Source organism: Artemia franciscana, chromosome 12 (assembly GCF_032884065.1).
Source record: "Artemia franciscana chromosome 12, ASM3288406v1, whole genome shotgun sequence".
NCBI classification, from domain to species: Eukaryota; Metazoa; Arthropoda; class Branchiopoda; order Anostraca; family Artemiidae; genus Artemia; species Artemia franciscana.
Genome location: NC_088874.1, coordinates 22,601,260 through 22,624,952, shown reverse-complemented (window position 1 = coordinate 22,624,952; position 23,693 = coordinate 22,601,260). Strand labels below are relative to the sequence as shown.

At 37.8% G+C, this 23,693-nt stretch overlaps 1 protein-coding gene across 2 annotated transcripts in view; it reads left to right on the top strand.

The window, feature by feature from the left end:
- The first annotated feature begins 2,155 nt into the window (after positions 1–2,155).
- LOC136033864 (mRNA export factor-like) overlaps positions 2,156–23,693 on the top strand; it is a 44,829-nt gene continuing 23,291 nt past the window's right edge. The window contains exons 1-3 of one of the 2 annotated variants that reach the window (XM_065714833.1): positions 2,156–2,284; positions 17,575–17,758; positions 20,863–20,955. In XM_065714833.1, coding sequence (XP_065570905.1) covers positions 17,591–17,758; positions 20,863–20,955 — 261 coding nt within the window. In that variant the 5' untranslated portion in view covers positions 2,156–2,284; positions 17,575–17,590. Of the gene's footprint in view, positions 2,285–2,589; positions 2,614–17,574; positions 17,759–20,862; positions 20,956–23,693 lie in introns of those variants that run through there. The other variant, XM_065714834.1, reaches the window with a different exon arrangement.

Below are 23,693 nucleotides of genomic sequence, written 5' to 3'. Positions count from 1 at the left end.
CCTACAATACCGGGGAAGGGATTATTTGAACGGAAATCAAAAGTTCTAGTGCTATTTTTAAATTACCAAAAATATTTAAGGGAAGCTAGTCCCCTCCTATGCACCTCCCCCCAAAAAATAGTCAAATCAAGGTTTTAAGATAGCCATTTTTTCAGCATAGTTGGAAGATCCAAAAAACCATGCCTTAGAAGGTAACATGATCCTTACAGCTCCAGGGGGAAGATTCTTAAGTTGTACCTTTGCCCATTGTTTACGTGTAGTACTTGTTATTGGGAAGTTCGAATACATTTTTCGGATGGAAGAGGAGTGATGAACTCTCTGCTGGCTGATTTTCTATGGAGTAGAAAAAGAACAAAGTAGCCGGGGGCTAAACTTTTCAGGAAAATTTTACTCTGGGGGAATATGCCAGAGTTCCTATAGAAAATTCTTTTTATTTGCTTTACTTTCTTTTTGCCGACTCAATTTTACGTTGGAAGATGTAAGGTGTAAGTGTCCGGAGTCAGTTTTAACCAAGATTGAATTGTCTAAATGATTTTTCTCTGAGGGGAGAGGTGCATTTCTCCGTTGAGGTGGAACCGATTTACTCAGTATTATTTAAAAACCATCAAGAATTTAATTTAAAAAACCAACAATTCTTTTCAACTGAATGCAAGTAGAAACATTAAACCTTAAAACAAAAAGAATTTATTACGTATATGAAGAGGGTAACCCCACCCTCTACACCTCGCTCTTTACGCTAGTGTTTGAATTGTGTCCCGCTTCTTTAGTAATGACTTCTGAAACACAAGAGTCGTTTAATTAAAACAATAAGAATATTTTCCTTTAGTACTAAAGAACTTTAGTGTGAAAGATGGAGTGTTGAGGAAAAGGAAACCCCCTTCACATATCGGAAAGAGCTCTAAGTTTTAAAATTAGCCCATATTTCTTACACAAAATATTTCTTATTCAATTTACTGCAGATCAAGAGATCATCAGTTCAGATTTGGTTGTCCCCGATTTTAGTCAGAGGTGAACTGAAAACTTATGACTTTGACATTGACTTTTAAACATATATTAATTAAAAATTGTATCAAACAGTTATAAAAACAGTTTATCGAACAGTTAAATGTATTTTTGTATTTTTGAAAAACGATCAAAAATGAAAATTCAAAAAAACATGTTCGTTTTAACCGAACGTAAGAAGCAACATTAGAACTTAAAATAAATAGAAATTATTCAGTATATAAAAAGGGCTGTCCTCTCCTTAATGACTCGCTCTTTACGGGGCTAGTCACCCTCTTATCACTTTTGACTTTTAAAAAGAGTACTAGGCCTTTTAATTTTCGAGGGCAGTGAGGAAGCAGGGGTGTCATATCAAAAAACGTAATTACTTAACCTTTTAAATATAAGTAACAAATTGGCGATTTCATAATTTTGATTGGATGTGTTTGAGGGAATGATGGGTCTGGGGAAGATGCTCGTCCTTCGACCACTTCCACCTATTAGAAAGGGCACTTTAACCTGTGTTTTCCAATCCAATAAGTGCCTTCAGAAGCTTTTATGACCACTTTTTCTATAAAAAACCTTATATGTCCAGGGGGCATAACTTATAGCCCTTGCCCCGAAGGTTGTGGGGGCAGGATTATCATCTTCAAATATATAATTATCGGACCTTTCAACTACGCTGAACAAAATGGCTATCATAAAATTTTGATTGGATATATTTGGGGAAGTGATGAGCGTGGAGGGAGGATTGCCCTCTAATCACTTACAAATATTAAAAAGGGCAGTAGAACTTGCAATTTCCAATCGGATGAACCTCTTTCATATTTTCTACGACAACTCCTTTTATACGAAGTTCCCTTGTCTAAAAAAACCATTGTGTCTACATCGCTCTTTTTACTTAGGTAGCGCTATTACGCTGCCTATGATCAGAACAAAAGTCTGTTTTGAAGCTGGGAATCAAAGATTTTATCAGAGCAGAAGAAAGAGTAAATTTTCCTTCGTTTTGTTTAAACTAGTCATTTTTCTTATCTAATTAATACTTAATATGTTTAATATACGTTGTAACATATAATTTTTAATGTTTAATCGATTTATCCAAAAACTCTGGTCACAGAAATTGGTGGACAGGCTTAATGCGACAAAAGCCCGGTTTGTCGCATTTCTTAGGAAGAAAAAGACTTTTTGGCTCTCTATGGCACGTTGACGACGTTGTCAGTCGGCAACGTAAAACATTTTGACTCCTATGAAATTTTAAAGCAAACAAATTTGAAGTATTGGAACGTCGTGTCGTAAAGCCTAGGTAGCTTCAATTTAATCCAATTTTAACTGTAATATGCGTGTTTAATTTATTGAAATTGATGTTCAAGTTTTGGTGAAATTTAAGTGTTCAATTGTTTGAAATTGACTACAGCATTATCTAATTTTATGCTTATTTTTGATGTGGGCTAGGCCTAGGATATTCTGCCGAAAAGAATTACCTTAATTTGCACTTCAGAGGAATTAGTTGCTAGAACTGTGATGCTCCATAGTTGACAATGGCAATAGATCTGGTTTTTGTGTTAAGGTCAAGCAACAAACCATTGGGACTAGAGATGCAGCTCAAGCCCAATTCATCACAGTGATCACATGGTAGGTGTGATTCAAGAACCGTTCTCCATTAATTCAGAGTGGGTACCACTGCACAATAGCAAAATTTGTATTGGGTGTATGAAATATTAGGTATGACAAGCTGCATAATCCTCAAAGCTAACTCTCTTTTGTCTTTCAAGAGTGTGGTGGTATTGAGGGATGGGATGGGTTTTCCCACTGGAATGCCCATGGTTTGGCGTTCCATGGGTCTGTTATAAAAATAAAACCTTGCAAAATAGATCTTCTGCTTAATTGAAGTACAAAAAAATTGTTTTCAGCTTCATAACTTTGCTCAAATCCATTTCATAAGGTTTTAAAGATATGCAAATACATTTCCTAAATTTTGAAAAAAAAATTTAATATGGCTCAAAATTCTGCTCAAATAACAGGAATTGCATTTTCAGAACTAAAGGCAGAGAAAAAGCAACTAGAAACTGAAAATTAAGGTAAAATGTTGTTTTGTCAAAATTTCAATAGGTATAGACCTGTCATGCAGGTAAATTTCAGGACCCTCTAGAGGGAGAAGGAGTGGAGGTTGGTACTTTTAAATACCTTCCTGGGACATACTTTAGCCTGCAGACCCATCCTAAAAGTTTCATTTTCCTAACCCAAACCCTTTCTGAGATAGCAAGAAGTCAATTAACTAGAATTTTACCTAAAATCTAATTAGACCTTGGTGTTAACAGTGGATGGTGGAGAGAGAAGGTGATCAGTTTCTGTTCTGCTTGCTAGAAGTACCTGTAGATGAGCATCATTTCATTATGCCTATGCCAAAAAACAAGTGTTGAGAGGTTAGCAGATTGTAATCTACTGCAGTAGGGCTGACTGCATAAACTGTCAATGCATAATTAGTGTGCAATGTAAGAACTTTGCACAGGTCAGGGGAGGCATGATTGTGACTAAATGGATACAGATTAGGTTTAATAGAATTGCAATTGTTAAGAAGGAGACATGTTAAGAAAACAGTTGTCATTTCATAATATACAGATAATTTGCAGTTAACACAGTTTGAAAGTCTTCCCATAAAATTTACCCCCTACTCCAGCAACATGCAAATATATAGCCCAAATTGTATATCTAGAATGCATTTTGCCATGCATTGCTCTTGTTTTAACCTGTCTATCCCTAAATTGAATCAATACCAATCAAGTCAAGAAACAGAAAACATGTAGGAAATTTATAAAATAGAGGTCTAGAATTAGAGCTATTGAAAAGGAATCATGTTAAGAAGATAACTTTTAATTCATAGTAGCCTATGCAGAATAAATATAGCTAGCACATTTTGTTTACAGCTCTACTATGCTTTGCAACCAACTAAGAAATTTATAATTTAGCCTATAGGCCTATGCATGCACATTAAGCAGGAGGGTTAGGGGTAAAGTATAGTGGAGCTATATTCAAAATGCATTAGCTACAATTACACTGCATATTATGAAGTAAGGATTGTTTTTTCAACCTGATATCATATTTATATCAAATCTAAAATTGCTTCACTCAAATTGTAGTTATTCTTTCTCAATAACTTACAGCATTTATTGCCCTCTTCAAGATTATGGTTTTCTTTCTTTTGGTATACAGCTGAACAATGAAGATTGGTCTGATATTTATAGTTTAAAAAATCATGATGAGAAAATAGCTACATTCAACAAAAAGCTAGTTGATAAATATCAAGGTACTTGTCCATTATATAAAACACACTCAAGAAGAAAATTCAGGGAAAATAAAATATGATGAAAATATAGCACTTTATTAGGAAAATTGTAAAGGTCATTTATGAATTATTAAATTGGTAGCTTTGGTGTTGGCTAAACATCTCAAAAACAAAGAAAAGTTCATTATTAATGTGATTCTTGACCTAGTTCTTTTTAGTTCATTATTAACATGATTCTTGAGGACACCAGTTAGTTTGCTTTGACTAGTATCTCACCATGGATGTTCAAATTAAGATTTGGGATTTGCCTAGGACCAAAGAATGTACTATTATGTTTTTCCAGGATAAGGGGTAACAAGCAGGTTTTACTCATTTCAAAGTGAACCACAAAAATAATTTTTTCAACTTAGAAATTGACACTTCTACCCAAAAAGAAGAGAGACTTTAGGGCTCTGTAAAGTGGAGGAACAAACACCACCAAGGTAAATCATGTCATCATATACATTCATGCTTAGTAGAATGCATGTGACAGGCAGCAGTAAAGGCAGAAGGCTGAGTTCATTTTAACATGATTCTTGAGGACACTTCTGCAGTCTGAGGGCATATTTCCAAGTTTTAGGTTTGATAATTTTGCTAATAAAGTATTCTATTTTCATCATATTTTTTTTGTTAGCATTAACCAAAATTCACTTCCTGAGTGTGTTTTATATAATAGTCCAGTACCAATATCAAATTTGTTTCTTAGAAAAATATTTAAAAGGTGCTCTGGGGATAAACCTTTTATTAATCAAACTGTAAAACACTAATTAGAACCAAATTGAAGCTTTTCAAAAATTGTTAACTGGGTGAAGCCAATAAACTAAGAAAATCAATTAAAAGAGAAATTTGTAAATTGGCACAATTGTACTACAAAAATAAGGTTGAAGAATTGTTCCCTAATAAATCAAAAATTGGTATTCCAAAATTAAAAAGCTGTGTAGCAGGATGCTTGAACAGCTTAACTTGGATCTACTCAAGACCCTTCATGTTACTGCCAATAATCTAAATAAATTTCTTACTTCCATTGTCCAGAGCCTTCCAGCATTGTCTGACCAATTACCAACAAGAGCGCTATCCCCTTCTTTTCCTACTGTTTCCTTGTCTGAAATAGAAAGAAGAATTGAAAAACTAAGAAAAACTAGTGTTTGTCCCTTGGATGTCCCATTTCCCCTTATTAGTGCCTTTGATAACTTCCTTTCTAAGCCCTTGTCTTTCCTGTTTAACAAGATTACTAAGTTTCATAATCCCTTTGAGAAAGAAAAACTGAAAGCCTGGTTTTGAAGGCATTTGTCCTATTACTCTTACTCTTATTTTCTTGAAACTTTATGAAGGATTCCTTGCAGATTGGGTAAAGGAAAAAATCCTACCTCTTACTGACTTGAGGGAATTTAGGAACCTTAAAATCTGCTTCTATTTCCCACTACCTTGTTTCTGTTATTGACCACATTGGGATTATCCTCAAAAAGCGCCTAAAAACTTACTTACAAGCGCCTAAAAACTTTGGACCCATCCAAGGCAAAGGGACCCGATGGCATCCATCCTAGGTTGCTGAAGGAGACCGCAGCTGAAATAGCGGAACCCCTGACAAGAATATTCCAGATGTCAATAGCTTCCAAAACTATTCCCTCTGACTGGAAAACAGCAAATGTCATGCCAGTTTTCAAAAAAGGACAGAAAGATAAACCACAGAATTACAGACCCATCAGCCTGACTTCTGTCCCATCAAAAGTCATGGAAGGCGTCTTAAATGATGCAATCGTTGCACATCTGGAAACTAACAGCCTGTTATACGATGGACAACATGGCTTCAGGAAGGGTCGCTCTGTGGAGACAAACCTAATTCAATCATATGACATAATCACCAAGATGATTGAGGAAGGCCTTCCAGTTGACGTACTCTTGCTGGACCAAGCCAAAGCTTTCGAGAAGGTAGTACACTCGTACCTGGAAAGGAAACTAGAGTTCTATCAACTCCACCAAGATGTAAGGGAATGGATTATCCAGTTTCTCAAGGATAGAATACAGAGGGTGATGATGTATGATGAGGAGGGGAATCAAATCATGTCAAACCCAACTCCAGTGCTCAGCGGAGTTCCGCAAGGAACTAAACTGGGACCTACCCTCTTCAACATGTTCATCAATGACTCAGCCCAGTCAGTGCAAAATGACCTTAAACTGTTTGCAGACGACTCGAAATTGTTTGGCCCAGTTGCAAACAACCAACAGTGCGCAGCTCTGCAGGCAGATCTGCACACCCTCAACAACTGGTCCTCTTCCTGGTCCCTCGAGTTTAATGCTGAAAAGTGCAAAGTCCTACATCTTGGCCCTAAGAACCCAGGAATGACATATACAATGACAGATCGTACTGGGAAGCTCATAACTTTGGAAACTGTCACCGAAGAAAGAGACCTTGGGGTCATTGTTGATGACAAAATGAAATTCCATAGTCACAGCAAATACCTAGCTGCAAAAGGCAACAGGTCCCTTGGTCTCATCAGACGTAATATCACCAGTAGATCTCCCAGGACAATCAGGAAGCTATATACAGGACTGGTCAGACCGCAACTTGAGTACGGAGTCTCTCTTGCCGTTCCCCACTATGTCGTGGACAAGAAGATCCTTGAGAGCGTTCAGCGGAGGGCTACAAAACTACCAACCAAATGTAAGAACCTCTCGTACCCTGAACGCCTCAAGAAACTCAAGCTCCCAACCCTGACGTACAGGAGGAAACGCGGAGATGCAATCCTGACCCACAAGCTGCTGGAGAATGGTGTCACACCAGGGCTTTTTAATAAGTCGCTCTCTAGCCACACCCGGGGCCACACCAAGAAGCTCCAGCAACAAAGAAGCTCACGGAGAGAACGTTCCAACTTCTTCTCAACTCGTGCTGTTCCACTGTGGAATTCCCTTAGTGAAGAAACAGTTCAGTCCAAAACTGTTGACAACTTCAAAAAAGCAATTGACCGAGACTGGGCAGCGATGGAGTGGAAACTACACTGGGAGGCCAGTGGATCTACTCAACGGAACTAGACAACGCACTTCCACCTCCATCACTCAACCGGCGAATCTACAGGATGTTCACCCAACATGGTAAAGAATGTGATTAAAGGCTCTTTTCTTATGTCAAAAGTTTTAGTTTTCGAGGGTAATAGCTACGTATGTTGGAAAAATGAAGATATTAGACTATTTTATGATTGCACATGGTAAAGAATGTGCTTAAAGGCTCTTTTCCTATGGCAAAAGTTTTAGTTTTCGAGGGTAATAGCTACGTATGTTGTAAAAATGAAGATATTAGACTATTTTATGATTGCACATGGTAAAGAATGTGCTTAAAGGCTCTTTTCCTATTTCAAAAGTTTTAGTTTTCGAGGGTAATAGCTACGTATGTTGAAAAAATGAAGATATTAGACTATTTTATGATTGCAAATGGTAGAGAATGTGATTAAAGGCTCTTTTCCATTTAAGGTATTTTAAGGTAAAAGGCTAATTTCTGGCTAAATTTAATTTCAATTGACCTTCAGAAAGTATTTGACCTTGTTAACTACACTATTGTCATTGAGAAACATGTCAGCAAGTTCAACATTGATCCCTTACTGGTGAAATTGGTTGCCTCCTTCTTAACAAATAGATTGCAGGTTGTCAAATACCAAAATCATTATTCAAATCCTCTCCCTGTCCACAATGGCATACCTCAAGGTACTCTCCTGGGTCCCCTCTGTTTTTTAGTCATAATTAACAGCCTTGCAAAGGAATTTCCTGACCAATCCAATTATGATGACCTAATGGTTGTTGAAACTTGCATCAGAAATTTAATAAGCAACCCTATGAGTATCCTCAATGAAATTGGAGATAAGGCCTTGAACTTAGACATGACATAACCCCTCTAAGTCCATCATAATGCTGATTTGTTTCCTGAAATCCTCACCCTGTTTTCTTAATCCTATCCCCCCTGAAGTTTCTGTATCCTAATTCAAATTACTTGGCATCACAATTTCTTCAATTTTAGAGTGGGATATCCATGTCAAAGACATCATCAATAGAGCTAGTGTGTCTATCACCCTCCTTAAGCTCCTAAACAAATTTAGCATCCCCCCTTCCCACTCCTTAATGATTTACAGGTCTTTTGTCCCCTTGCATGTTGAATATGCTTGTCCAGTTTGGCTTCCTGGTGTCTCTTAAAAAGAATCCAAAAAGTTTTTATCAATTCAAAAAAGAGCCTTACAAATAATTTTCAAAGAAGGCAAGATATCATACTCTCTGCTGCTAAAAACAGCTAGTATAGAAACTCTTGAGTGAAAGAGGGTTTTGTTTTGCCTCTGTTTTGCCAAAGGATGCTATAATAAACCCTTGGATTGCAAGCATTTTCCCCAAACATCACTCCCCATCCAGATTACACCCACCTCAAGCTGTCTCTGAGCCCATCCCTATTTTGTCTCCCATTCACGGCATTACTTCCAGATATAAAAAAAAACTTTTGACTCTTCATCACAGAAAAAATGAATAAAATATCCCACTAGTTTCTTGCTTTTTCCTCTTTTTTTTTTTAATGGCTGAAGATGCTGCCCAGATTGTTGCACTTATTTGCTTGTCCCCCCCTCTTTTTTTAGGTTTTCTTTTAATTTTTATATATTTTGATCTTTTCTTGTGTTTATTCACTTGTTTCCCCCCCCCATTTTCTTTGACTAACTTTTATGGCACTTGGTATTAACCAAGGGACATATAGCAATTGCAAATTCTGCCAGTCTATCTGTCCTGGTTGTGCTACTTTAGCTACTTCCAGGTAAGCTAGGACAATGAAATTTGGTAGGCGCATCAGGGACTGGACCAGATTAAATTGGAAATAGTCGTTTTCGCGATTTGACCATCTGGGGGGAGTGGGGGGGTTGGTTAATTTGGAAAAATAGAAAAAATGAAGTATTTTTAACTTACAAACAGGTGATGGGATCTTTCTGAAATTTGATCTTAGAAGGATATCGTGTCTCAGAGCTCTTATTTTAAATCCCGACCAGAGCCGGTGACATTGGGGGGAATTGAGGGTGGGACTTAAAATCTCAGAAGACACATAGAGTTGAGGGATTGGGATGAAACTTGGTGGTAAAAATAAGCACAAGTCATAGATACGTGATTGATATAACCGGAACGGATCCGCTCTCTTTTGGGGGATTTGGGGGGGGGGGGTTTAATTCTGAAAAATTAGAAAAAATGAGGTATTTTTTAACTTACAAAGGAGTGATCAGATCTTAATGAAATTTGACGTTTGGAAGAATATCATGTCTCAGAGCTCTTATTTTTAATCCTGGATGGATTCGGTGACATTGAGGAGGGTTCGGGGGGAGCCTAAAATCTTGGAAAATGCTTAGAGTGGAGGGATCAGGATTCAAAAAATTAATTAATTCAAAAAATTAGAAAAAATGAGGTATTTTTGACATACAAAAGAGTGATCGTATCTTAATCAAATTTCATATTTAGAAGGACCTCGAAACTCAGATCTCTTATTTTAAATCCCGACCGGATCCAGTGTCATTAGGGGGGGGGGGCCAGAAATCTTTGAAAACGCTTAAAGCAGAGAAATCAGGATGAAACTTGGGGGAAAGAATAATCATAAGTCCAAGATAGGTGACTGACATAATCGCACCGGATCCGCTCTCTTTGGTGGAGATGGTGGGGGGGGGGAGTAATTTGGAAAAATTAGAAAAAATGAGGTATTTGTAACTTACAAACAGGTGATCAGATTTTGATGAAATTTGATATCTAAAAGGATCTTTTGCTTTAGAACTCTCATCTTAAATCCCGACCAGATCCAGTGACATTGAAGGGAGTTGGAGGGGGATCCCAGAATTCTTAGAAAACGCGAAATATTAAGGTGTCTTATGAATGGGTGATCGGATCTTAATAAAACTTGATATATAGAAGAATCTTATATCTCAGATGCTCCATTTTCAATTTGAATCGGATCTGGGGACATAGAGGGTTGGAGGGGGGAAACAGAAATCTTGGAAACCGGAAATCTTGGAAAACCCTTGGAGTGGAGAGACAGGATGAAACTTGATGGGAAGAATAAGCACAAGTTATAGTTACGAGATTGACATAATTGGTACAGATCTGTTCTCTTTAAGTGAGCTGGTGGTTGTTAATTTGGAAAAATCAGAAAAATTGAGGTATTTTTAACTTGAGAACAGGTAACCAGATCTTAATGAAATTTGATATTTAGAAGGAACTCCTGTCTCAGAACTCTTATTTCAAATCCCGACCAGATCTTTTGACATTGGTTGGAGTTGGAGGGGAAAACCAGAAATCTTGGAAAACGCTTATAAATGTTGTAGATACGTGATTGACGTAACCAGACTGTATCCACTCGCTTTGCTGGATTTAGGTGGTGGGGTTCAGTGATTTGGCGAGTTTGGTGCTTCTGGATGTGCTAGGACGATAAAAATTGGTAGGCATGTCAAAGAGCTGCACAAACTGACTTGATAAAGTCGTTTTCCCTGATTCGACCATCTGGGGGGCTGAAGGGAGGGGGAAAATTAGAGAAATTGAGGTATAACTTATGAGTGGGTGATCATTTCTTAATGAATTTTAATATTTAGAAGGACGTCGTGACTCAGAGCTCTTATTTTAAATCCTGACCAGCATTAAGCCTCTGATTTTCCTTTTAAAGCAGTCTATTGATTCTTAGAATTTTGATAGAGCTCATACCCTATGAGCTCTTGGCTCTTCTGACCTCGTCACAAGTGCCATGTGAGCTCTTGTTATCTTTTTAACTCTTTTATTGACTTTATGCAGTTAAGTTATTGATGTTTTTTTAGTGTTTCTTTTAATTTGTGTAATATATTTATATCTTGTTCTTTTTGGTATTTATTCACTTATTTTGCCCCCTTTCACCTTTTTTAATGTCCCTTTTAATTCTTTTTCTGACTTGTATTTGTTTAAGTTTAGTTTTACCAGCTTTCATCGTTTTAACTTTTAATTGATCTATTACTTGCAAAATCTTCAGTTCAATTTAATGGTATATTGAAACCCAAGCACCTATAACAAAAAGGCAAGCACAAGCGAAACAAGCATATAACATGACAATTCCATAAACACAGATGTAAACACGCATTGCAGGATCCTTCATCCTCTTTCCTTTGTTGGGATTATAGGTTGAGCCTCTTTGGTTCCTATGCAAGTCTGCCAGAATGCGTGGTGCATATGGTTGGGGCTGTGGCTGGTAGGTTGGGTCAGACTGTTGATTGCATTGGAGGTATTGTGGCTCTGGCATCATCCGGCAGAGTGGTAAATCTCTCTACAGGTTTAGCTACAGACAGAGGTGACACTGGGCCTGTAGTTGAGCAATGCAATGTTCCCAGCTCCAGCAGCTGATGGTGGTGAAGGTGCCTGTTGTGCCTGATTGTCACTTTGCTGGTCTGTGTGCTCAAAATCATGATAAGTGGATGAGTGTTTGTTTGCCTCTCTAATAAGTTGCCTGTTGCATATGTACATCTTTCCATTCTCTGTTTGGATGATGTAAGACTGTGGGGTATATTTGTGTTTCTGCAAGACCACTGCTTTCTGCCACCTGGCATTTTTATCCAGCTTTACCCAAACATTTTGACCATTGAGGAGTGGTTTCAGATCTTTCAAGTTTTTGTTGTTTGACTTCTCCTGTTGTTTCTGCTGTCTCTCTCTGGTTTTCTGGAATGTCGACCATAGAAAAAAATTTGATTCCAGGCATTTGGGAAGTATTAGTAGTACAGATCATAGTTGTCAACTCATCAGCAACTGGGCTGAGGAAGCCAGTCTATCTACTGGCGTGTTCTAGTACTCTAGCATAGCCAGATATGGGTCTGATTGGTGTTCTACAGCTTTGGCCATGATCCGTTTTGCTGTCTGTACTAACTTCTTGCTGAATCTATTAGACTGGTGATACTTGGGGCTGGATGTTTTGTCATCAATGCTCTATCTATCCATGAAATCTTTGAACTCTTTTGATGAAAACTGGGGGCTGTTGTCTGATGTAACCGTCTTCAGTATGTTTCTGTCCACCCTGAGCTGGCCTTAGGACACCTGCGTTATCATTTGACAGATGTACCGCCCCAGTCAAACTCCCCATCCGGCACTGTCCTCAGCACAGATCGAGAGCGCCGCCCGCAGGTGGACTCCCTTGATGCTGTATCTGGCAAACTGGGCTTTAAGTTTGGTAATCACTTGCTGTGATGTGCTGGTAGTGAGTTCGTCCACTTCTATGAATTTGCTGTAATAGTCAGCAGTAACAAGATATTTAATTCCCATGAATTCAAAGATGTCAGTTCAAAAATGTTTGAATAGGTATGTGGAAATTGGAGAGGCTATTATGTCTTCTCTGCCTTGGTTGTGTGCCATGGAAGCACACATATTAAGCTCCCAATTATGTTCTCAATGTCTTTGGTAATGTTAGGTCAGAATCCGACCATCCTTGCATGTTCTGTGGTTTTGACCATACCCCGATATGAAGTGTGTAGTTGCTCTAGTATGTCCCTTTGCAATGTGGTAGGGACTAATGGTCATCCTTCAGGATAAGGCCATATAAGTAAGTTTGCTCACTGCAATGGTTCCAGTACGTGAGGATAGAAGTACAGCATTTGTGATGATGATCTGGCCAGCCAGCTACGATGGTTTTGAGAAGTAGCTGCACTTTTCTGTTGCTACTTGTTTGCTCTGCAATTTGCTCGATTTTGCTATCTTGAATCTGGACCAAATTGAGGGAGCTGAGTACTGGAAATTCAGAGTCGTGTTGTGTGTTGGGATCTGTTTCAGGTAAGTGCAATCTCAAGAGGGCATCTGCAACTGGGATATCTGATCCTGGGCAGTATATGACTTGTATGTCTTAATTCGGGATTGCTATCATCATTCTTTGTAGTTTTGGTGGAGCTTAGATATGGATTTCTTTAATATTGATTCTAATGGTTTGTGGTCACTAGTTACTGTGACTGTCCTTCCATAGACATACTAATGGCAGTGTTTGTAGGCGTATGTTACAGCCAGAATTTCTTTCTCTATCTATGAGTATTGTTTTTATGGCACTTGGTATTAACCAAGTGACATATAGCAATCGCAAATCTCTGGTTGGTCTGTTGGTCTCTCTGTCCTGGTTTTGCTAGTTTAGGCACTTCCAGATAAGGTAGGAGGATGAAATTTGGCAGGCGTATCAGAGACCAGACTAGATTAAGTTAGAAATAGTTATTTCCCTGATTTGACCATCTAGGGGGGGCGGTAATTCTAAAAAATTAGAGAAAATAAGGTATTCTTAACTTACGAATGGGTGATCAGATCTTAATGAAATTTGATGTTTAGACGGATATCGTATCTCAGAGCCCTTATTTTAAATCCCGACCGGATCTGGTGACATTGGGGGAGTTGGAGGGGGAAACCTAAAATCTTGTAAAACTCTTAGAGTTGAGGGATCGGGACGAAACATGGTGGACAAACTAAGCACAAGTCCTGGATACAGGACTCTTTGAGGGAGTTGGGGAGCGTTAATTCTGAAAAGTTAGAAAAACTGAAGTATTTTTAACTTATGAAGGAGTGATTGGATCTTAATGAAATCTCATATTTAGAAGTACATCGTAACTCAGATCTCTTATTTTAATTCTCGACCAGATCCAGTGTCATAGGGGGGAGTTGGGGGGACTGGAAATCTTTGAAAATGCTTAGAGTGGGGGGGGGTAATTGAGAAAAATTCGAAAATATGGGGTATTTGTAACTTAAGAATGGATGATCAGATCTTAATGAAGTTTGATATTTAGAAGGATCTTGTGCTTCAGAGCTCTTATATAAAATCCTGACCAGATCTGGTGACATCGGGAAAGTTGGAGGGGGAAGCAGGAAATCTTGGAAAACATGAAAATTGGGGTTTCTTTATCTTATGAATGGATGATCGGGTCTTAGTGAAACTTGATATGTTGAAAGATCTCATTTCTCAGATGCTCTATTATCATTTCTAATCGGATCCGGGGAAATAGGGGGAACAGAAATCTGGGAAACCAGAAATCTTGGATAACACTTGAGTGGAGAGATCGGGATGAAACTTGATGGAAAGAATTAGCACAAGTTCTAGATACGTGATTCGCATAATTGGAACGGATTTGCTCTCTTTGGGGGAGTTTGGGGGGAGGGTTGTTAATTCGTAAAAATTAGAAAAATTGAATTATTTTTAACTTAAGAACAGGTGACTAGATCTTAATGAAGTTTGATGTTTAAAAGGCACCTATGTCCCACAGCTCTTGTCCCATGTCTCTAAATCCCGACCTGATCTGGTGGTATTGTGGGGAATTGGAGGGGCAAACCAGAAATCTTGGAAAACGCTTAGAGTGGAGAGATCGGGATGAAACTGGGTGGGTAGAAAAAGCAAATGTCGTAGATACGTGATTGACGTAACCGGACTGGATCCGCTCTCTCTGGGGGAGTTAAGGGGGGGGCCCAGTGCTTTGGCGAGTTTGATGTTTCTGGATGTGTTAGGAAGATGAAAATTTTCAAATTTTCAACTTACGAGTTGAAAATTTTCAACTTGCGAGTGGATGATCGGATCATAATGAATTTTGATATTTAGAAGGACATCATGACTCAGAGCTCTTATTTTGAATCCCAACCGGCATTAAGCCTTTGATTATCCTTTTAAATCAATATTGATTCTTAGAATTTTGATAGAGCTTATGCAATATGAGGTCTTGGCTCTTCTGACCTCGTCACAAGTGCCATATGAGCTCTTAGCTCTTGTTCTGCTTTGCTGAGGGACTGTGATCCAAATGCTACTGTCTTCTCATCTAAAACTAGTTGGGCTCACAGTTTATGCTGTGACGCATCTACTGTGACTTCTATGTGCTTGTTCGTGTTGTCAAAGTATGCAAGGTTCTCGCAGATGATTGGATTTGTTTTCTTGCATTTTTGTGGAGTTGGCTCCATTCATTATTCTTGGACTTCAACAATTCTTACAATGGATGATTGAGGGTTGATAGGTTTGGAATGTATCTGGGTAGATAGTTGTACATGCCGAGTATCACCTGTAGCTATTCATGTGATTCTGGTGTGATTCGTGTGAGTCTTCTTCATCCTTTGCTGTTCCAGCAATGTCATCAATGAAAAGACCTATATCAAAGCCTCCAAAAACTTCCTCCATTTTCCTTTGGAAATCATCTCTATGCCAATTTGATTCCAAATGGGTATTGTTTCCATCTGCACCTGCCAAAGGATGTACTGAATGTGGTTATGAGTGATGACTCTTCATCTAGTTCCATGGACCTATATCCATTTCTGGCATCTAGGGTGAAGAACCTGTTTGTTCCTGAACATTTGGATGCTACATTGTCAAACAATGGTTATTGGGTGGTGTGGGCATTGTACCCACTTGTTAAGATCAACAGGGTCTTCTGGACTGCTACTATTGAGTGTACCCATTCGGTGGGCCTTGATGTTTTCTCAATAATACCCATTGACTCTAGGAAGTCAAATTCCTCCTTGAGTTTTATCTTGAATGGCAAAGGGAACCCTTTTTGGTGGTTGTACTGAGGGCACTGCACCTTCCTTCAGGTGGATCTTGCACTTCCCTGGAAGTTTTCCTATTCCTTCAAAAACGTCTTTGTATTCGTCCAGTATCTTTGCTGTTTCATTTCTCATCTTGGGAGCTGGTCTGTCATGGGTTAGGTTGGGAATGAATTTGATCAGTTTCATGTCTTGACTTGTCTTCCTACTCAGTTTAGGCGTGCAATCAGTGTTCACCAGATAGAATGGATGTTTCTGGTTCTCACGATCTTTGTAGCTGATTTGTAGCTATAGGATGCCCATGACTTCCTGTTTTTCTCCTATGTAGCTTGTAAGCACATCTCTTGTCAGTTAAAGTTGTGGTTTTGGAACCATGTACCTGTAATCACTGGTTGAGAGCACATTTGCTTCAGCTCTGGTGTCAATCTTAAAGACTAAGTTAAGATTCTGGTTCACAACTCTGATAATGGCATCAGGTCCTTCCAGATGTTGTGTTTGAAGACTGTTCACAGTTTCTATCATGAATTCGCTTGCATTGGCTCCTGCCTCTTTTTGGCTGATCTCATTTATCCCTTTGCTTTTACACACTTTGGCAAAGTGGTTCCATTGGTTGCACTTTGAACAAGTTTTTTCCCTGGCTGGTCATTTGTGATTCCTTGAGTAGTTTGGTGCTCCACAGAAGTAGTAATCTTGGTTGTTGTGATTTTGTTTCACAGCGTCTATTTCTTGTTTCACCAAAGGTGATGGATGTTTTTTGGCTGCTGATATGTGTGCTTGGGTTTCATACACTGATTCAATGGCACAGCAAATGTCTATAGCTCTGGCAAGAGTCAATATTCTGCACTCACTCAACAATTTTTCTTGGGTTCTGCTGTTTTTGATTTCGAAAACCAGTCTATCTCGGATCGTTTTGTCACTGCTGCTGCCAAATTCACAATCTTTCGTGATCAGTTTGAGTACCATCACGTATTGTTCAATGTGTACATTTCCTTGGTCTCATTTATGGAAATTAAATCTTGTCACTATTAGGTTTGAGATGGGTTCAACATGAGCTCCAAATTTACCAAGACAGATGGCTGTCTTGTTTGTTTCTTCTGCTGTTAGTACCCATGTACTGAAGATATCTCTCCCTTCTTCTCGAACCCATATCATCAAGTAAGAGCACTTGACGGCTTGAGATTTTCGCTCCAGCTGTCCCGAGAACATTAGCTCACAGTGCTGTTTGAACCTTTTCCAGGCTGATTTGAGGTTGGTTGATGCCCAATCAATGGTTGGGTGTGGTGTACTATCCATGCTTATTGTTTGCATTAAGTTTCATAAATTCATTGCTATTATTATTTATTTCAAGCTTCTCAAAGTCCATTTGTGCCTCTATTAAAAGTAAAAGTATGTTTTTTTTTTTTTTGGTTCTTGCTTGAAAGAGGGCTTTTCTCTCTTCAAACAAAAGCTTTGAAAATGCTCTTTCATTAGTTTTGCTACTGGTGCATATTGTCTTTTCAAATATTAACAGGGAATGTTCTTCTCCCATGTTTACTGCCCCTGTAATTCCCCAAAAAAAAAACTTTTGTCAACTTCTAGGACTAGACTTTTTCTAAATGAATACAGCAACTCTTTAACTTCATTGAAGGGGACAGAAAGACTTATTTCTGCTAAATCCTACAAATTACACAGCAATTATGTGAGATATTCCATTCCCAATAATTGTGCAATATATATGCTAGCCTGCTATGCTTTTTGGTTAGGTTTTAATAAGTATCCATGTTTTCTGCTCTTAGGTGTGTTTGCTTCAGTATGTTTGGTAGTTCATTTGGTTCATCTTTTGGAGGAACTACAGCATCCTCAAATCCAAATAAAGACATTGAAGTGTCTAATCCTCCAGATGATGCAGTCTCCTGTCTAGCATTTAGTCCAGCAACAATTCCTGGCAATTATCTAGTTTCTGGATCATGGGATAATAAGGTATTGTTTTTCCATGCTGAGTTTTCAAATAGTTTGGGGCAATATATTGTAAATAAAGAGTAACACATGATAAGAGTAACCAAAACTTTTAAAAGAGGAATGCTGAATACATAATAATCTGCTAGATATATAACATATGCCAGAATAACCTTCGTTTCATAAGAATTTCAAATATGTGAAATTCATTAACTTTAGAGTTATCCATCAAAAGCCATTACCTTTGATTTCCATGCTGATGGAAATTCCATCTACAAACTCAGCATAGCAGCCGTGGACATTAAGTCCAGACGTGACAAAGAATTGAATCACAAAGTCATGGAAATAGGAGTGGGAATGCCCATTCCATTAAATTACCCACTGATGCTAATGAGACCCTAATAGTTACCCACTGACACAATAAGAGTGTATTGCTGGGAGGCTGATGCTGCTTGTCATACACAACCATCTTGAACACTCCATCTGAAGTTGCTGTTATGAGGTAGTGTCAGCTTTAAACTACTGAAGAATGGTCATTGCAGGCCAAACCCATCTTTTGGTCACTGTGTTTCGCCATACTAAACACTTCTCCAAAGTGCAAATTAAGGCCATGGCTGGTAGCACCAAAGCAGACATCTACAGCCGCTATTTAAAAATACACAAAATTATTGTTTTTATGATGAAGACAACCACAAATGTTAATTTGTTCTTTTTGTAAAAAGTACCAATATCTTGGAAAGGGGAAATTGAAAGTTCTATTGCCTCTTTTCATCTATAACAGAGATTGTTGGACAGTTAATTATTGATACTATGGTGTAAAGTACAATATTTTATATACAATTGTATGTAGTTACTCACTAGTTATTAGTTGAGGGGTCATTATATCTGTTGTAGATGAGGGTTAGGGATGTATAAAGCTCCTGGAAGTTTATCTTTAGGCCCAGATCTTCTAACTTTTAGTGGGAGATCAGTCAGATGAATATGGAGACAAGGAAGACTTCTGCCTAACTCCTTGATTCCAAGAAATATAATGAACTAAGCTTGCAATATAGGCACAGCTCATCTGGTATTGTAAGACAAGAAGCTCCCCCTCCACCCCATTAAGAGAGTCCTGGGTCAGACAGTTTGTGGTAACCATCTAAGAAGAGAGTGACCATTATGAATAGACAACAAAATACTAAAAACGCAATTTTGGGTAAAATATATAAATCAAACGAGTCCACTTTTATGCTAATCCTAAACATACGAAATACATTAATTTTAGATTTTCCCACTAAAAGCTATTAGAATAAGAGCAATTTTATATTATCTGTTTAAAAATGTGAGTGATGTGGATGAATACTTGAGTGATTTGGACCAATTGAACTTCAACATGTTGGAGAATCTTGTTTTGATCAATTTTTACTTGTTTTGTTTTTCTTTCCAGGGATGATTGTATCAAACCAATGGTTGTAGATTATTAGGAGAGGGCCTATTTGAATGGAAGTTTGAAGTTTAGTGCTCTTTATAGGAGCAAAAGAGATGACACAACAGTGAAGTACTAGTTTCTGTCATTTTGTTCTGTATATTGAAAATTTTGGCTCAAATAGAGCCATATCTTTTAGATCCACATTTTTGTACTTCATATGAGATATACCTCTGGCAAATACAGCAGGAGAATTTTAACCCATAACTTTTTTATTTCGAGGAACTTATCTGTAGTAAATATGTAAACAGTAAACATTAGTTTTGTATAACAAAGCACCATGATAAAAACCTGAATTTCAGTGTAAAGAGCGATGTGAAGCCTTTGATGAGACATCAAGCCTCAAAAAGTGCATTTTTAGGCCCACATATTTGTAATTACCAAAAAAAAATATTCAGATAAATATGGAGAGGCGATTTAACTCATGATCTTGCTTTTTTCGAAGGGATTGGTTTGAATTAAGCATGCAATATGGGCACTGAAGGGGTGAGACCTCTCCATGCTATTGTGGAAACGGTAGTTTTTGATGGAGAAATAGATATCAAAGCATTATGTTAAAAAGTTGAAATTCAATGCAAAGAATGGGGTTTAATGGGAGGTGGGTAGTGATTTCCCTCTTATTTAGGAAAATTCTATGCCATTTTGAAGATTGAATACACCTTGATTGATCAAACACAAAAGATAAAATACTGTTAAGGGCCTTGAGAAAAGTATAGTGGAGCTAATGAAAATTGGATTATTAAAAGATTGAATTACCTTAAATCGCATGTCCAGTGAGACAAGGTGGTGATCAGTCTCCTTTGGAACGTCTCGTTGATGGTGTGACATGGCTATGGTTCGGCATCCCAGGTTAGCCTGAAGTCTGCACTTGCCCAGTCCTGATCATCTCCTTTTTTGAATGTATCTATGGTTTGGGACTGGATGGTAGCTTCGGAGAGGCTGTTCCAATGAGGGATGCAGCATACAGAGAAGAAGCGCTGGCGCTCACGTCGATGGTAATGAGAGACTTGCAGCTTCTTTGTGTGACCTCTTGTCGTACTTGCAAGGGATGAGGAGAAAACCTTCCTCCACTCTTCCTGCGATAGACCAGGGTGAGGAGTTTGAGGGAAACAAGGCGTTCCTCATGTGGCTTGTCTTGTAAAGCTGGTATGAGCTTTGTTGCTCGCCTTTGGACACTCTTTAGTGCTTTAAAGTCCATTCTATAGTGTGAGACGCTAAGGTCATTCCAATTTCCAGAAATAGCTTTGTGTGGATGTACAGTAGCTTTGTACAGCTTCTTGACCACCTGGCTTTCTAGTGGTAAACGTTCGTTTTATCAGCCCTAGGGCTCGTTTTGCTTTTAATTAGGTTCAGACAAATTTCAATGAATATTAAAAGCAAGCTTCCTAAAAACCTATAAACTCAGAAAAACAGGTTTCCAGACTGTTACCATAACACATTTAAGAGCAATCAAAATAAAAGTGTTAACTTGTGCTTTTCTTATTCCAATTTTTTTTTGTGTTGAGTTAATACCATGTTACTCTGCTGTGTCTTTTTAACTCATTTGTGAAGTACTGTTAGCTTATGCGAATACTGTTATTGTTTTAGCTTCTAATTCAAATGAAAACTTTTTAGAACAAAATCTAATTACTAAATTTTTAAAGAAAGTAATTTTTTCTTGCAGGTTAGATGCTGGGAAATAGACGCTTCTGGGAAGTCAATCCCAAAGTCTGAAGAATCGATGACACAACCAGTGTTAGATGTCAGTTGGAGTGACGTAAGTATAGATCAAGCCTCCTGACCTCAAAATTGGAAACAAATTAAAAACATAACTGTATTTTTTGCTATTGTTTTTATACAACAATTATCAAATGTCAATGTAATTACACAATACACAAGTAATTTCATTCATGAAAATTTAAAGACAAAAAAAAATCAGATATTATTTTTACATCTATTGTATCCTGGCATCTCTTCACAGAAGTATTGTAGTCCAGAAAGATGGTCCATACACGCTGTCGTTTGTGTCTTGTGTAGATCTAGCATAGACCTAAGCGCATGAAAACCTAGAAAGAATCTGAACTGGAGTCATTAAATTTTGCCCTAATAACTTGAAATAAAAAAGAAAAGTAAGATAGATAATAAACACTAAAACCATGAAATATTTAGAAAACAATGATATTAATGATCATCATTGTCCTTCCATTGTTAATCCACTTTTTGAATAATACTTTGGTAAATAGGCTATTGCACTCAATCACAAACGAAGATACAGGCTGCTTAAAAATCGGGTTGAACGAAGAACCTATAGTGCATGACTAGATTGTACTAATAGAGAAATACATTATTTGGGCCATATATTACACCATCAGGGGAGGGGGGATGGAGCATTGTCACAGTAACGACTATTATACTGAAAAGTAATATAAAATAAGGAATTTAATGGTACTACTGTTATTTTATTAAGATTTTTCCTTCAGACGAGTGTTAACTTTGGACTTTTATATCATTTTTATATGATCTTCCAAAAAAAGATTGTTTTAAAATTCGTATTGTGTTTTAGAGTAAGGCAACTGCTACCCTAGTTGTTTGTTGTTTTTTTTTCCAGTAGCTCCATAAAAAGATAGAAATAAACAGAATCTTTTTTTTATTTGGGGAATCGTGAAATGAAGAAGAAAAGCTCTTTAGTAATTTGAAAAATTCAACGAAAACAAAAAATAATTCTAGCCTACTAAGCAGTGCATACCAGAATACAAACGCAACTATCATAGCGGCAAAAGTAAACGTCTTAGGGATCAGGCAATGTCAGATTTGTTAAAAATTATATATCTCTTCTAGATTTCTGTAAAACAGTTCTGGGAAAGTACGAAAACAAAAAAGAATTCTAGCCTACTAAGTAGTGCATACCAGAATACAAACGCAACTATCATAGCGGCAAAAGTAAACTTCTTAGGGATCATGCAATGTCAGATTTGTTAAAAATTATACATCTCTTCTCTATATCTCTCCAACAGTTCTGGGAAAGTCAATCCAAAGATTCTGAATTCCAATTTTTTTTCGCTTTTAATGGAATTTTTGACTCGATGGAATATTCTGAAATCTTGTGTGCATTTAAAACTCAGAACAAGAAGTAGAGTGAAAGAAGTCCAGCTACGATGTGACTCATAAGTGGGAAAAGGGAGGCGGTTTCCTGTAATACCATCTACCAGAAGTGCTTGTCAGATCTCAGCCAAATTTGATAGGAAGTAAGAGACTATGTCGTAGTTGTGCTTTTTTGTTCTCCTGACTCAATCTCGTCTCTGTGTAGGGAGCGTGTGGGATCTATAAGTCCTTACCAGAAGGGACTTTTGGATCCCTGCTCAGAATGATGATGAGAAAGAGCTTGTTTTCTAGTAATGGCTTTTGGGGATAAAAACCTATCTCCAGCACAAAGTAGAATAAAAAAGGAAAGAGCCTCCCAAATTATTATCATCGGCGTGGCTGACCTGATGATCTAGAGTCAATGAAAGAACTGATAACAAAGCATAAATTATAGTGCTGAATAGAAAAGAGAATAATTACAAAAAGAAAAATCGTTATTAATATTATTAAAAGAAAAAGAAAAGTTAACCCACGAAGAAATTGTGAAGTTTTGAAATAAAACAGAATTTTGAAATTCATAGATTTGGTTATCTTTATTAATGTGAAGTATATTATGTTTTTAGCTTCGTCTGGAGACGTTTTTATTCAAATTGCATAATTGGTGGTGTTACTCATTTCTACACATGAGATTAGCATCGGATTTTGTATAAACTTCACCTTAGGACGACACCTGGAAATGTATAGGTAAACGCAAGGAGACCCGAATGCCATTTCTAAATACGTTCAACCCTGAACAAAAAGCGCAGTTACAGCTCTATTACAAAAAAGAGGATAAGATGGTTAAAGGAAATGCAAGGAAAAACTTAAGAAACGTTATCGAGGAGGAAACAGCACTTATAGAAAAAGCTGCTAAGAAAAAAGACTCGAAGATAGTGTATCGACTAACAAACGAGATAGTCGGAAAGGAAACAAGCCGAGCATCCCTAGTAAAAGATGAAAATGGGATGTAATCTTGGATCCAAAGCAAGCTGGCGAGAGATGGGCCTCGCATTTTGAGAAAGCGTTAAATATGTCTATACCTGACAATCCAGAAGTAGTACCTGATACACCGTTTTAACAAATTGATGCAAGTGCTGAAGAAATGATGGCAGCTGTGAAAAAGCTGAAAAATGGACGCGCACATGGAGTCGATGGTATCACGGCAGAGATGCTAAATGCATCCCTTCGAGGGTGCATAAACGTTTGGATTACTCTCCTAGTGGCCATCTGGAATAGAAAAATGTCCCAAAAGATTGGACCAATGGTGTGTTGGTAATACTCTTCAAGAAAGACAATTTGCTAACCTCTGACAACTGGAGAGGCATCAACCTAACGTCTGTACCGAGTAAAATACTAACCACAGTCATATTAGAACGCCTAAGAGCAGCCCTAGAT